The following is a 15,506-nucleotide window of genomic DNA, read 5'->3' as shown; positions in this document are numbered from 1 at the left end:
CCCAACACGTTACTATCAATAGCTCAATAACTCGTCGAGCGTGCTACGAGCTACGGACATATATTCAGAATTAAAAAATATGATACTACGATCATATGATACCAATCTCAATATGGGATGCATTATCATCAATCCATTTGTCAGAGCGAGACGCGCTGAGATTGCTACGGATGGTGTATTTTTAAATTCTGAATGTGCCTCATGGGCTTTCAAAGCCCTTACTCAGCCTCTCATGTAATTGTGTTTTATGCCCGTCCATAGCTTGTGCAAGATCTCTAGTGTTAATTGTGTTAACATTCTTTTAGGCTCGGCTCTTTAGTGGTTGGTTGAAGTTTTTATGTTCGTTATTGAAGACAGTGTTTTGGCTGCCGTCCGGAGTATTTAAGTTACGATATACATCGATTGCATTATTATTATATTAACCACCTTTTCCTTCCTTGTTGCTTTAATTGTTATTTCCATAGTTTCATATATTATTTTACAAATTATAACATTCGAGTCGAGAGATGAAGGGTAGATAACACGGGCTAGCTACTAAAACCCGGAACACTTAATTAAGATTTCCGTGGGGAAAAACAGAAAATATAAAATGCTATTAGTACTAGACACGCGTGCTTAAAACGATTGTTTTGATACTTGACACGACACAACCAGGTTCTTGATTGATTGGCTAAATTATTGACTATAACATAAGCTCGTCCATACTCTTATGATCGTATTATCCCACAATAAAGTTACAGCTTCGCCATTGAAGTTTCAGTTGGCTTGGCTAAGTTTCTTGCGCAATATGCCATTGTGGAAGAATAGATCACTTGAACTTTATGACCGAAGATCATTGAACGGTATTAAATGGATACGGATATATGTGAGAAAACTGAGGAATTATTGTTTATTGACGTTCAACTTTTTGTTAACGATTACATTGTTTGGGTTACGTTACGAATTACATTGATAAGGTATCTATGATGTCATCGTTCCTGATAATATACTAGGTTGTCCTCAATATTTGTGTAGATTATGACTGTCTTCTTATGAATAATACTGATTCACACATTGCATAATTGGCATAGCAAACATATAAATCTGCTACATTTACTACAACGGTTTTCATGAAATTATTAAATTTAATGTTGTAGGTACTTAACTCCGAAAGTGGGGCAGAAAACCACACATCAATATCTTATTTACTTATTTGAAAATGGAACTGATGGCAGCTTAAATGACAGTTAAAAGACTTAAAAGTCAAAGGCCAAACATTACAAAAACCATGTCGATGTACCTCATCATAAGGCATGTAACCTTTATGGGCGCGGAAGTACCGCATTAATGCGCTAAACGTCACATTATAGCAACAAATGGTGTCTGCAGAAGGCTCTCGGCTAGGCAGGCCACTTCCTGTCTTCGTGCAGCGGAACTGCGCCGCCTTTGATTTCCACTTTTATTGTAAGACAACTGAGTGTATATAGACATTTATTAGGAAAAAAAATACGGTTGTCAAGTCAAGTCGGTTTACGGACGATAATTTTATAAATTGCCCTAACGTTACCATGGAGATGTGTCCAAAACGTGACACTTTTTCGTGCATGCTATATGCGTTTTCATCGAAGACGTTGTCAACGTCAAAATATAGGTGCAAAAACTACGAAGCAGTATCATGTACCTAAATGTGAAATCTGTGATGTAAAGAAATCAAAGAGCCAATGACAAGAGGAGTTTATTTATACTATAAGCCAAAACTAGAGACAACATAGGCAGAAACTTAACTTTGGATTTTGGAGTGTATTCGACTAACAAAGTTAGTTTCGACAGTAACTATAGACCTTTAAACCCTTTGCAAAAAAAGCAATATAGTCGATAAATGTTATTGTTGCTCATCCCACTCAAGTAGTAAGAACAAATAAATAAAGTCAGACGTCAGACATGTAAAGCCTTAGAATCGCATGCGTCGAAGGCCAAAGGACATTTCCTGGGCCCTTGTCGTGCGTGAAACGGAACTGCGCTTCCTTCACTTTCCACTTAGTTGACTCCACGTCCTACGATGACTTAATGTAAGCTCGTCTGGGTACTTTGGTACGGTACGGCCGAGTGCTATGCGTCACTTGAATACTTGCATTTATGATATTATCAACATTTTGCACTGGTAGGAATATTCGCTCAGACTGTTATTCTCAACCACCCAATCCGGGCTATTGAACATAAACAAAAAGTACTAATCATCAAACGAAAGGTGCGAGAGCAAAAAAATCTAAATCAAATTGTCCAAAAATATAAAGTTCATGTACGTATCCAATATCTAATGAAATGACCCACATGACCAACATGTTGCTTGAACAATTCACTAAAAGAAACGAAGAAACAACTTTGATTTGAACTCATTAGAATCCTTTTCCATTCTGTTGCGGATCCTCAACCAACAATTTCAAGTTTTGTACCGCACAATCATTACCAGAACATCAATATTCTACCGCCATCGTCTCATCTCCGCCACAGAGCTATAAAACGTGCCTGCATACAATAAAGGTGTCTCGAAAGCTTTGTATGCTAATGCTAATCCACCGTGGTCTGCGGATCTTGAAACTATAATCATCGGATTGACGACCTGCTTTCGACACTGGTTGCCATGGGAAAGGGCGACTCGGAATCTCTCTGATGTAAACTATTGTAAACATAAAAGTTCAAAGTCAAATTGTAAACGCTTGTCGTTTTTTCACCTCAAATACTATGGTTTGCGAATTTTTATCTCTTTAACATGATGTAAGCTAAAATTGTATGCTTGATCATAGTACTGTATTCTACTAATAAATCTTCCAAACATCACAAGAGGTGCTCGTTATACTATCATAATTATTTCAAGTACACGTTTATTACCACAGATACGGTTGTTAATTTGCACCCAGTAAACTCCCACTCGCAATCTGTTGAAGAATGCGCGAATATAACTAGAGCCAAACAAATATGCGCAGACCTAATATTTCATTAGTCATGCTAATCTTGGCAAAGCGCGAACACGTATTGGGGTCACTTCACATCGCATACGGTGTTTGGGCCAATGCCTCCTGAGAAAGTCAAAAGTATAATTTTGTTACGTATGCTCGAAGAGTAATTTTAAGACAATTGTTCTATCAAATCTAAAAATAAGAAATGACATGGTCGCGTGCGCTCGCCTTGTCTTCGGCCCCCTGCGCGGGCGCACAGAGAGGGGAGCCCCACGCACGTGCTACATTAGAATTTCAAATCGTGTCCAAATAAACGACTAAGCGCCCAAGACAACATCGTGGATGTAACGTTTTTTTACCAAGATTCAAATAAACGTATACCAATGTAAATCTATTTATTGTTAGACTAAAAATCAATAAACTGCGACTCATAGCGGCACGTCCTAGCAGGAACTATCGGCTCTTCTTCGTAGCGGTCGAAATTGCTCGTATCTCCTGGAGTCTTATACTTAGGTATAAAGGGAGGGGCTGTTCTGCAATTTAAAATCGAGTCCCATTCTATGCCTTTGAACCATGGATGATTTTTAAAATCCAGCACACCATTTCTCATCATTCCGAATCTTTTAGTTATATCAACCTGTAGCGTATTTCTAATCAAATCTCTTAAACTTGAGTTAAAGCTCGATGGACATCTATATTTTCCGGCGACAATCTTTTCGTAAGTCTTCATCGGATCGCTTGCATAAAATGGGGGATATCCTGAATTCATTTCGAATAACAGAACACCGAAAGACCACCAGTCTACTGACGCGCCATAGCCTTTGCTCAAAATCAATTCTGGTGCTAAATATTCAGGAGTACCGCACAGAGTCCACGTTCTGCCATGCACTTGCTTGCAGAATCCAAAGTCTGTTATTTTCAAGTAGCCAGTCCTGTCTATCAATATGTTTTCAGGCTTCAAATCGCGGTAGATAAGATTGCAGAAATGCAGATACTCCAGTGCCAGGATAACTTGGCTGGCATAAAACTTAGCCAAAGGTTCCTCAAACTTATGCATCTGTCTCAAATGCATAAACATTTCTCCTCCAGGCACAAAGGGCATAACGAAATAAATATAACTGTTATCCTTGTGGCTAAATTCCATAGACACAGTGAACGGGAAGCGTATGGCCTCGAGTATCCGTTTTTCGTTCAAGGAGTGTTCCACTTGTTTCATTTTAACTATCTTCTCCTTGTCGAGTACTTTCATCGCGTAAAATCTATAACTTTTAGAGTGTTTTAATAACACTACTCTGCCAAATGCGCCCGTGCCCAGCGTTCTTATCTGTTCTAGGTCTTCAAAGCACATGTTGAATGTTGGTTTTTTGCACCATCGTTCCTCGAACTCGAGTTTTAACTGGGTCATGTATTGCGTGTAAAGTTTCTGCTGTTGCTCTGTGTAACCACTCTGTACTTCCGATGTACTACCGGTTATTTGCGACACTGCTTTGTATGTCACCGAAGAAGCTGCACTTTTCCGAGAATACATGATTACCCATGTATATTTTTCGTTGATACAATTGACGTAATACTACGACATTTGGCTCGTGGCCATCGAGATTTCAAACGTACCTAAAACGTCTTTAGATTGCTCGTATCTCTCCTAAATCCCTCAGTACTGGCAAGCTAATCTTGTTTTCGTATGAACATAAATACGAAACAAATTGTTTATGGAGGTAAAATTGGGATTTCCTTAAACAAGTGCCGGAGGGGAACGCTAACGTAAATATTTCTCTTATTGTAGAGATGGAAAGTACGAGGGTGCATAAGGGCGAGGGGTGAGGGGTGAACGAACTAAGGGGGCAGGGGTGGAATCAGCTGTGTCTGGGGTGACACGCCATGCGGCAGCGGCCGTCCCGACAGGCATATTGATCAGTGCACGTGAAACTCATGTTCCACGAAACTTTCTGCCCCTTGTAATCAATAGCGCCGGTCGAATTAGAATTGTATTAAGCATGGGTGTAAACTGAAGAAGAAGCAAATAAGAAAAGATTAAAGAACAGGAAGAAAGTCTGTTGGTGACAGAGATGTTGGAAGAAAAGAACATGTTTGACCGACCCCAAACCCCAAACACCTAAATGGGTTAATGTTTTAAACAAGCGTGTGATATTGAATGACTTGATTGACTTCAATTATCATATTTCAGGTCAACAAAACTGAATGACAGATATTAACGAGCAACAATAGAAAACAATTAAGTAGAGCTCGCACTCGTCCCTAATTCGATTGAGTTATGATACGGAACGGTTGACCCGCGCCATTTGACGGCGATAAGTATGTTGGTTTAGGTTGGCTCGTTTGCATAAGCCGGTCGTAACAACTCTGTCTATGGCAGCAGAATATTTGATTGGTATTCCTACATGCTAAAAATATTTGCAATTTGTCGATGGTAATCACGTTTTTCATCTAAAATCACCTTTGATTTACGTGAGCTGAGGCCAAATGTCTATGAAAATTTTATAGAGCAGCTAAAAATCTTGCGCCAGCTGTTCATATCCTATGAATTTATTTTTCTTCGACTTGGTATGCATATTGCCTACACACAAGTTATTCTGCAGTTAAGTCTCTTATTTTACTCCCAATTTAAATAATTATCTAGGTACTTTTTTGATAACACTATCGTATCGAAGTTAGATTGAGTTTGACACATTAACTTTATTATATCTACCCAAGAGCTATAGTAGGTCGACGAGCAAAATAAAAGGCGCGCATAGCGTTCGTTATTATACCGTTACTGTTACTCGGTCACATTCGGCGCACCAATCGCCTGAGACCATTTTTTATTAAGATGACGCATTATCACTAAATTGACTACTAGTATGTGAGCAGCGCACGTTTGTAGTAAATACTTAAGGTTGCCTCCAGAATCTCACGAACTAAATTGACAGGTCAATGTGCACAAATGATACCACCGTTTGGCCAGTGCTGTTCATATCGATATTTTCAAAAAAGTTTGAATTAGAGAATATCGCGAGAATTCATCGCTAGTGGCGCTACTGTTGCGCGGTCAGTTGAAATGTATCTTTAAGTAATTTAAATTATTTTACACATGTTACTTGGTATTTCGAAAATTGTGCAATTTTATAGTAATATGAGTAGATACAAGGATATTATTTATTTATTTTATTTTATTTGTTAGGAAAACTTACAGCTAGAGTAACAAGTTGTAGGTGATAACATAGAAATAGTGATTTTGGCTCAAATTACAAATAAGGCCGACCCAGACAGGGAATAAGATAAGATTTCTCATTAATTTTGTGTGGTGTGGACGTAAAAATTAAATCGTCTCGGTTATCTCTATTGCTTCGATTGTAAAGAAGACCAGTCCCTAAACTGGACATTCAAGTTGACAATTAGGTCAGAATTTAAATACAGTTAGACCAAAAAAAAGTCTGCACCGATTTTAATAGCCCACGCAGTACAAGTATTATTTTACGTCAAAATTCTATGAAATTATGACGTATTAAATAACAGTTGCACTGCGTGGGATATCAAAATCGCTGCAGACTTTTCGGGTTAAAGAATTTTTTATTTTCTCAAAAAGAAATTTACATTTCACTTATATGAGAAACATTTTATATAACATTTGATGAATAGGTACATAAAACTTTACTGACTTTAATTATCGATCAATCTCATCTACCGGTCACATTGTATAAAATTAAATCACCAATTTTATATTTATGGCGACAACCGCGAGCTCTTGATATAAACATCTTGCCCCCAAACCTGCATAAACTTTTCAGTTTCACATCCGCACCTCCTGATTTGATTGGTAACGTCACAATGTTACAATTGAATCAACCGCTTTTCTCGTCACATTCATACAAATCGAAATAGTCTGTGACCCCTTTATAATTATGACATGGGTAGTGAGTGCATCTTACTTATCGATATCATTTTATCGACATATACCCCTGACTATTTTTTCTTTGCTATTCCTGGTATCATTTTATTTGTCAAACTCCTGTCAATTTAGTTCGCGAGTTTCTGGAGGCAACTGTAGAATCGTTCTTGATAACCATGTGTTCTCCGAAGAGTATAAGTAGCTATGATATGTAAACACGTATTGTGTTCTGGTAAATCAATACGCTGTTGTAATCATAGCCAACTGGACGGCATAAGATCGGGCTCAAAAGATAATAGCCGATCAAGTCGCGCATATGCCAGTGCCAATAGTGATTAATGTCCCGCCTTATAAGTCCACATTCTCGTATCGTGTAGCCAGCGATTATGGGGTACACGGCCTGTCATCGGACCAGTCGTGCTTCGATGGTAATTTGATTTCGATATGAGGACGTGGTAATTGCAATACGATGACTGAACATGTTGTAACCTTATACACTTCGCTTGCGATATGATGATGCGTCAAGGCCAAGGCTTGTTACGTGATTCGCTTCGAATTTAGATGTAGCATGCACAACGAACGAATAACCTAGCTTAGCCGTGTTTTCTTTAGTTTATTGATGTGAGTTGTGTGCTTTTGTTTGATATTCGGTATAAATTACGTCGAAATCCGTATTAACTATGCATTTATGAACAACAGATTTATTTTCCTGAACGTACGACTAGTCTGATCTGATCTATGTATTGAGTATTGAAATCGATTTCTGTAGGCCTACCGCTTAACTGATGGTTAGCGAGAAAGTTATTATTATTAACAACGGTATGATTGGAGGTTTGACTGTAAGTTGAAAATGAAATACTAAAGACTTAATCCCAAACATTCTATACAATGTATACTTTGTCATATACAAGAAACTGATCGCGCATATCGTTACCCTATCTAAGTGGGGTCGTATACAAATTCTCTACAATAGATCTCAGCGCCAGCCTAGCGTGTGTGCGATTGTCCGTCGAAAATTGAATAGATATTATTAATGGATTGGCCAGCCGGGCCGCAATCATTGCTCAAATGTACGGTCGCCTCGCCGGTCAAGGCTGTGGAGGCCCGCAGTCTTGCTTCGCGTATCTGCAGCTTGGCACGTCACCAAAATTGGCGCATTGCTGTTCTTTAAGATCGAGATCCTCCCATGTGAGATTAATTGAATAACCGGGAATGTATCGCTATGACGTGATGACCAGTAGAATTACACTCTGAGATTAGGCGTCTTTTTTACACATCTCTAGGTCACTGTTAGGCTAGTTTAGCTTGTATGCACTCGGTAAGCAACGAGAATATATGACCAGCTGTCAAAATTACGTTGTTTACTGAACTATTCAGTTGGCACGAGGTTCGTCTGCGCTGTTGAAAATTTCAGACGCTCGTGGGAAGTTTAGTCTTCAGCGCATAAACACCTCAAAGTTTAATAGCATAATGTAAACACCAACTTCATCTTCGTCTTACAATTACTCCTCGGAGATAGACTTTCTAACTAAAATAATTACCGTTCTTAAATAGATACTACAACACCGATCTTAAAATGTCACTCACGAACTTTTAAAGCGTGTTTATTTTTACCTTTCCGGTACGAGTGTAAATAGTAAAGACGTTTAGTTTGCTTTTAAAAAATAGGCTCGTTAGTGTTGCCACAGCGACGTCGGTTACTTTTCGAGGACGTTTGGTCAACACAAAAACTAGACGAGCAACTTCGGAACGTCCGATGACAGTATGTTGTGCATATCAGCACATGTTTTAATTTTAACGAACATGACGTCAATCGGAACGTAGAAAGTAACGTAATGTTTATTTCCCAGTCTATTTACGTTTGCCCTGTCTGACATGATGAAAATTTGAGGAATGAGAACAGACATTTAAAGTGCCAAGCTCTTGAATTGCTCATGGATTTCGTGAGAGATGGCCTGAATAATTTACCAAATAAGCTCGAAAGCGCACTGTGACCTTTAAACAGTTATGTCGCTAAAGGTTTCTTTAATCTTATTGAGTGCTTGGAGCTCATATACATTTATTAAGGCCAAAGTTCCTATGTCCCTGAAAAATTTATGGGTGGATCAAATGGTATCTGATAAATCACTCAGCTATTAAGTGCCATGCAGCCATGTTATCAGGATGGTATGTTTTATGCATGTTAGAAACTGAAATTGAGTTGAAGTTCTTGTACCTATTAGATTTTTATTAATATCTTTCTTCTGATTGGTTGAGTTTAGTGGATGAAGTGTTCACAAAACAATAAACTCTAAAATCCTTAAATTTTGTTATCGGCATGGTTTAGTTTGCGTAGGTACTTACTCGAATGTTTGGCACTGATGTGGAGTAGAGTTTATTGCACTTGTCAGATTTAATCACTTTTGTCTTATTGGTTGGTCGTAATGTGTTCGCTAAACGCAAACCCTTTAAAATTTTCATTTTTACGTTATCCATTTAGGTACCTAATCATTCTGAGACAGGGGAGAAATGTAACTCTAATAGACTTATTTAGAGTTACATTTCCCCCCCATCTCAGAATGATTCTAGACTTGTATTTAACCCATACATCAACAAAATTGCTCCTCCTTGCTCTTCAAACCGTCTTCAAAGTCAAATCTGATATTTTAATTACAAAGACATAACTGCCGTTTCCAGGTCGTTAGATAATTACAAACTGACAATGATCTATTCTAAAACGACCTTCGCCCTTTACGCGGCGTCAATCAAAAGTCCGCGGGTATTACGTCAACGCTAATGCCCTTTTAACCATCCCTTCGTCAACTATAAATATCTCACCTTTGCATAAGGTAAAAATAATCAGTTTAGGGTTTTAGATCAATATTGTCTTCGGGTGACGTAAAATGGAATGTTTTTTTGGTATTCTGTGGTGTAATTATTACATAATCCCCGATATGAGCGTTCGTTAGGATAGATAAATATTCGCAAATCAGGAATTTTGTCAAGAAATTCCAAATTTGGATCTAGTAACCCTAGGAGTGTGTCACCTGTGCGTTGCCGACCCTTTATAGGTTTAACCTAACCTAGAATTATCAACCTGCAGATTAACATACCAGAACACTTTACAAATGTGACACAAAAGTGCGTAATTCATCGCGAACTAGTTTTGATTTGGTTTCCGGTATTTTGCCGAATGCTAACATACCACACCAAACAGGTCTCACTAGTACCAGTTTTAAGTATGAAAGTTCAGCAGAGCACGGCAATCAGAAGCAATCTTACCAACCAATTAGTCTTGTATCTCGAAAATGGCACAGTGCTTAAACACTTAAAACCTTGCCATATATAATTATGCCGATGTATTTCCGTCGGATATCGTAAATACAACTTGCGAGATGCATGACTCATGCCCAGACTCGGCTGAGTAACCTCTAGCTAGGCCTATGTTGTATAGCAACAGAAAAGACGAATAGTAATAAAGACTATTAATTAGGTTCAATCAGCCAAGAAAGTGGTTTACCACTTTTTCACTCTAATCAATGAGATGATAGAGTCGAAATGTCGTAAACCACTTTCTTGGCTGACTGTACGTGAAGTGGAGGTACACCCATCTGCAAAATTGCATAGCCACTTTACTTATGAATGAACTAAACCTTCCTCAAGAATCACTCTATTGATAGGTGAAAACCGCATGAAAAACCGATCAGTAGTTTTTGAGTTTATCGCGAACAAACAAACAAACACACAAACAGAGAGACGCGGCGGGAGACGGGGGACTTTATTTTATAAGGTGTAGTGATTTCATTCATAATGTTTCCGTGCAATTTTTAGCTCACTACAATTACAGGACCCGAAATTAATGCTTTCATAAAGATGATAACGACAATCTGTATCAATTGAAATACCATACGCTAAAGGACAAGTACAAAGGTCACATCCATAAGAAACTCTTTTTAATTAAACAAACTCAACTTCGAATGTGTAGTCTTTATCATTTACTCGTCCATGGCAACAGCTAAGGCAATGACAGCTTATGAAGTGAATGAGTTAGGTCAGCTAGTCTATTGGATTGTACTATAGCAGATACTAAACAAGGGCACTTGCGTTTATTACCTACACCAACTGACGAGCGAAGTTGAAAAAACTATCTGGAAATATAAATGGAAGTCTGTAAAGTCGGTTTAGAGACGATAATTTTGCGTGATAACGTCATAAGAAAACATTGATGAAAAATTGCATACTTTCGCCGTAACGTTACCACGGATATCGGTCCACAACGTTACCATGGAGATGCTACCGGTGTTCATCGATTTATAAGACGCGTTATCACGTCAAAAAATCAGTTGCAGTCCCTCGCGGTTTACAGTGCACATCAGGTATAGGTAGGGTACCTATGCCAGAAATAATAAAGCACCTACATACTTCGCACGCAAAGGTTAAAATTCGGATTTCGTATTGTAATTTCTAATAAAAGGTTTGAAGGGCGTTGAAGTTGCATTTCCCAATGATGTAACACGCCCGCCGAGCTGTAAATTTTAACTGGGGCTAACATAAACACCGGCCGCACATCAACATGGCCTACTGCTTCATTAGTATCGAATTAGCCGTTTTCCATTTCACTGGCACTGTGTAAACATGGTAGTAAATGGGGCAGCCGATAACGTGCAGTACTAGCTTTTACTCGCGAGTTTGCGTTGAGCTTTTTCAATCGATATATTTATCTTCATCTTCTTCGTTGCTGCATGAGGATCGCGGCCGCATGTGATTTGTCGCCATTTTACAACAGAGATATCAATCCATCCACATCCATCCATCCAGACATCCATCTTTTTGATAAATATGATCTAAGTATAATATCTTCGAAGCAAGAGTGAATTGGCGCCGTTACGATTCCAGTGAATTAGCTTCTGTCGTCCCTCGGGTCACCTCAGGTATTTTTACTTGAGTGACTCCAGATGAAACCCCTTTGTAGGGGTCAATTATCTGAATCAGCTCATCATTGTTATCGGAGATCGATCAGTTTGACGACCTTTACTCAGACCTTTACTAAGTCGCGGGCAGGCAGAGCCTAGTAATGCAAGACACCACCTCTGTGAATATATTCTTATTGTCCACTACTCTACCACTAACATATAGTCCTGTCATAATAATCATAATCATAATCATAATCATATTTATTGGTAATATCATATTACATGTCACGATACATTTAACACTTAAGTACATAATATGTACATAATGTATATAATATTCATAATTTACAATTTAACACAAGAAAATAAATACAGTACAACAGGATATGTATAATCTTATCCTACATTAAAGCAAAATAGCTCGTTATGATTATAGAAGGCCTGCTCGACAAGCCAGTTTTTCAATTTTGTTCTAAATACTGACGCACTAGGAGCAGCAATTATTTCGCCTGGGAGGTGATTATAAACCTTGCGACCCATGACGTGCGCGAGTTTTTTTGATTTCGCAAGTCTGGATGGTATGAGGGGTAATTTTCCGGCGCGCGCGCTTCGGGTTTCGTACCTTCGGTGAAACTCATTATTAATTGGGGTGGACTCCAATTCACCTCGTGTGGTCACAGCTATTTGTAATAATAATAGCGAAGGTAGCGTCAAAATACCTAGGCTTTTAAATATTGGTTTCGCAGAAACAGTTTGTGGGACACGCGCTATAGCACGTACTGCTCGCTTCTGAAGCCGAAACACTCTCTCCCACTCCGCGGCCCCCGCCCAAAATTCAACCCCGTACTGCAAGTGCGCGTGTACCGAAGCGAAATAGCAGGCACGGACCGTTTCCACCGCCAGGACCCGTGCAAGTCGTTTTAACGCGAAACATGCTGTCGCGAGTTTATTGCACACCTTATTTATGTGACAACTCCAGGTGAGTCCACTGTCTAGCTCAAATCCCAAAAATGGTGAGTTAGTGACCTGCTTAATCTTATCACCTTTAGCTAGCACTGATAACGATCTCATTTGGCGTCCGGAAAGATCAAAATTAATGAGATGAGTTTTTTGAGTGTTTAGTATGAGACCATTGATACTAAACCAGTTTGCTATTGTTTCGGCCGTCATATTCAGCTTTGTTTCCAGCTCCTCATATGATGCGGCATACCACATCGACCTGTGCACGTGTGCATAATACAATACATACCTTTAAAGTCTTTTTCAATAGAACTTGCTAACTATGTAAACAAACCGCCATATTGAAATTGTCTCTGAATGATCAATTTACTAGTGATGGTCAAGACTCCTACTTACTACTTTACTAATGTCAAACCATATCGACTAATAAAATACCAATAGTAAAAAACAAGTAGTTACTTATTTTTAATTTGTTTAATCACGATCAAAAGACAAATTAGTACTTAAGAATGATGTATTGATGTATTTTATAACCGTGGCGGTAGGTACAGAGCGTGGGTTGGGTAGTGTGTAGTAGTAGTAGTAGCGGGTTTATATTACAAACTTTAGTCACAACACTACCCATCATAGACAATTGTAGAATTTAAAAGAAACAAAACCGCCATTCCATCAGGTCCTAATAACCTAACTTATGAAAGTTATGAAACCATTATAAACTTTTAATTAAATATCCAAGATACAGTTACATATTTATGTATTTTACGGAACGGACCGTTTCAATAGTGTATATGTGTATGGTTTCAATGGTATTTGATGAGGTGGTGTGAAAATTCAAAGAGAAACAGTGATAAAACAATATTACGTTGTTTGTTTACATAGTTAGCAAGTTCTATTGGAATAGACTTTACTATTAGTAAAGGTACTAAGCGTTTTGTAATACATACTATACCTCTTGTTCATTTATCCGATCCATTAAGTCCGACCGGCTTTGGTAAATGGACCTGCGTTATCCGTATAACAAGCCCCTATATTCTATAAGACTCGCTATAAACCAGCCATTTTGGCTTAAATTCTAAATTTTAATCTTTTTTTTTTTTATTATGCATGGGTTTACTCATGGCCACAGACTAGCCGAGGCGTAGACGTGGCCTACGATGGAGCGAGCTCGCCCAGAAGGTGCCTGTTCACTCTTGATTTGAAGGTTGCCGGGTTATAAGAGCACGGAAATATAGACGCCGGCAAGGAATTCCATTCCTTGGCAGTGCGCATAAGGAAAGTAGAAGCAAAGCGCTTAGTGCGAATTGGCGGAATATCTACCAAGTAAGGATGGAAACCGGCCGTGCGTCTAAAAGTCCGATGGTAGAATGGGGACGGTGGAATGAGCTCGTGTAGCTCTTGGGCACACTCCCCGAAGTGCAACCTGTAGAATACCGACAGGCTGGCGACTTTCCGCCGATGGGCCAAAGTCTGAAGCTTAGCCGTTAGCTTCTTGTCGCCAATCATCCTCCTGGCTCTGCGCTCCACTGAGTCCAAAGCGGCGAGTTGGTATTTAGCTGAGCCATCCCACAGGTGGCTGCAATACTCCATACACGACCGGACTTGATTTATCCTAACTCTTCCTATGTAATTAATAATAAAATGCGTCATAAACAAAGTTCCATTAAGCTGTCAAAGACACAACCTTGTTCAGACAATGTCTCGTTTCTTGAGGAACACACACACTCGAAAGTTTCATCAAGTCTGAAGTAGTTGGACCTCCGTTCATTGTTCAAAGGCGTCTCGTCATTAATGCTTAGGAGGCTGCCTTTGTCTTCTGCTGGAAAAGGACTCCTTTATTCAACCTTTGCATTCTCGGTTACGACGTGACAGTAGTTTTCTGGCTATCTAATATAACGTGACCTCAAGATCCGTAATTAGTTAGTTTTACTGGGCGTTTTCCGCAATCTACACAACGATTGTGGCACTATTTTGCGTCGCAAAATCCGTAATAACTCTGCGTAATGGAAAGGTATGTATGATGCTGGGCTAAGACGCGACATTTTTGGACTAGTCACTAGGTATGTCAAACTTGACGAGAGACCTAAAAGTAGACTGTAGAAACTCGAGGTACCTACTAATACTTCTTAAGATGATTCAAATATTTTGCAGAACTTTGAACTAATATAAAATATTATTAGGTAATACTTTATTAGTTATAAATATCGACTCAATGATCATACTCGTATGGTTTTGAACCGAGTTGAATGTGGTAGACAAGACTCTAAATACTCTATTACTGGTTTATTTGACTCACCTGCATTCTGTAAGTTAGTGGAACCTATGAAGGTCTGAGCTTTTCTCCCTCTAAAACAGTAGTGATTACTCCAGAAATGTGTGCATTTACAATGGAATTTTCTGACCCAGTAGTTTTTACGAAATTGGTCATGTTCATGTCTCTTAGGGATTAATATGGTATACCCAACAGAAACATGCATTAGCTTAATTAAATTACGGTTTCAGTTTCATTTCGTTACATTTAGGTGTAACATTTTATGCCAATTGAAATTCATAATTGACTTCGGAAATATCGTATATAACGTCAAAGAGGTTGAAACTATTCATAATTTTGTTAATTAATGAGATAATTAAAGCAGCAAATAAAAATTATGCTGCAGTAATAGGTTTCCTTTATTAGCATGTAATAGTGTTTGTGTCGGACAGAAGGTAACACATTATCTTTTGCCGAAAAGGTGGACTTGTAATTATATCTTTTTGGTAGTAGGGCCTTATTGACACCCGTCCATAAATACCTCTCGATATGACAACGGCTAAAATGATTGTATTTTTCTTTTG

The 15,506-nt window shown here is 38.7% G+C and overlaps 2 protein-coding genes across 4 annotated transcripts in view; one reads left to right on the top strand and one right to left on the bottom strand.

Moving 5' to 3' along the window:
* LOC134663506 (leucine-rich repeat and calponin homology domain-containing protein) overlaps window positions 1–15,506 on the top strand; it is a 74,099-nt gene that overhangs the window by 19,158 nt on the left and 39,435 nt on the right. The gene's annotated exons all lie outside the window — the stretch shown is intronic.
* LOC134663493 (cAMP-dependent protein kinase catalytic subunit 1-like) lies at window positions 3,317–4,938 on the bottom strand. Its single transcript, XM_063519863.1, has one exon. The coding sequence runs from the start codon at window positions 4,462–4,464 to the stop codon at window positions 3,343–3,345; it is 1,122 nt and encodes a 373-aa protein (XP_063375933.1). The 5' UTR covers window positions 4,465–4,938; the 3' UTR covers window positions 3,317–3,342.

This window comes from Cydia fagiglandana, chromosome 4, assembly GCF_963556715.1.
Source record: "Cydia fagiglandana chromosome 4, ilCydFagi1.1, whole genome shotgun sequence".
Classification (NCBI taxonomy): Eukaryota; Metazoa; Arthropoda; class Insecta; order Lepidoptera; family Tortricidae; genus Cydia; species Cydia fagiglandana.
This window is presented reverse-complemented; position numbering and strand designations above follow the sequence as displayed.

Coding starts and splice junctions, on each gene's coding strand:
- LOC134663493 (XM_063519863.1), bottom strand. CDS start 4,464: ATGTATTCTCGGAAAAGTGCAGCTTCTTCGGTGACATACAAAGCAGTG.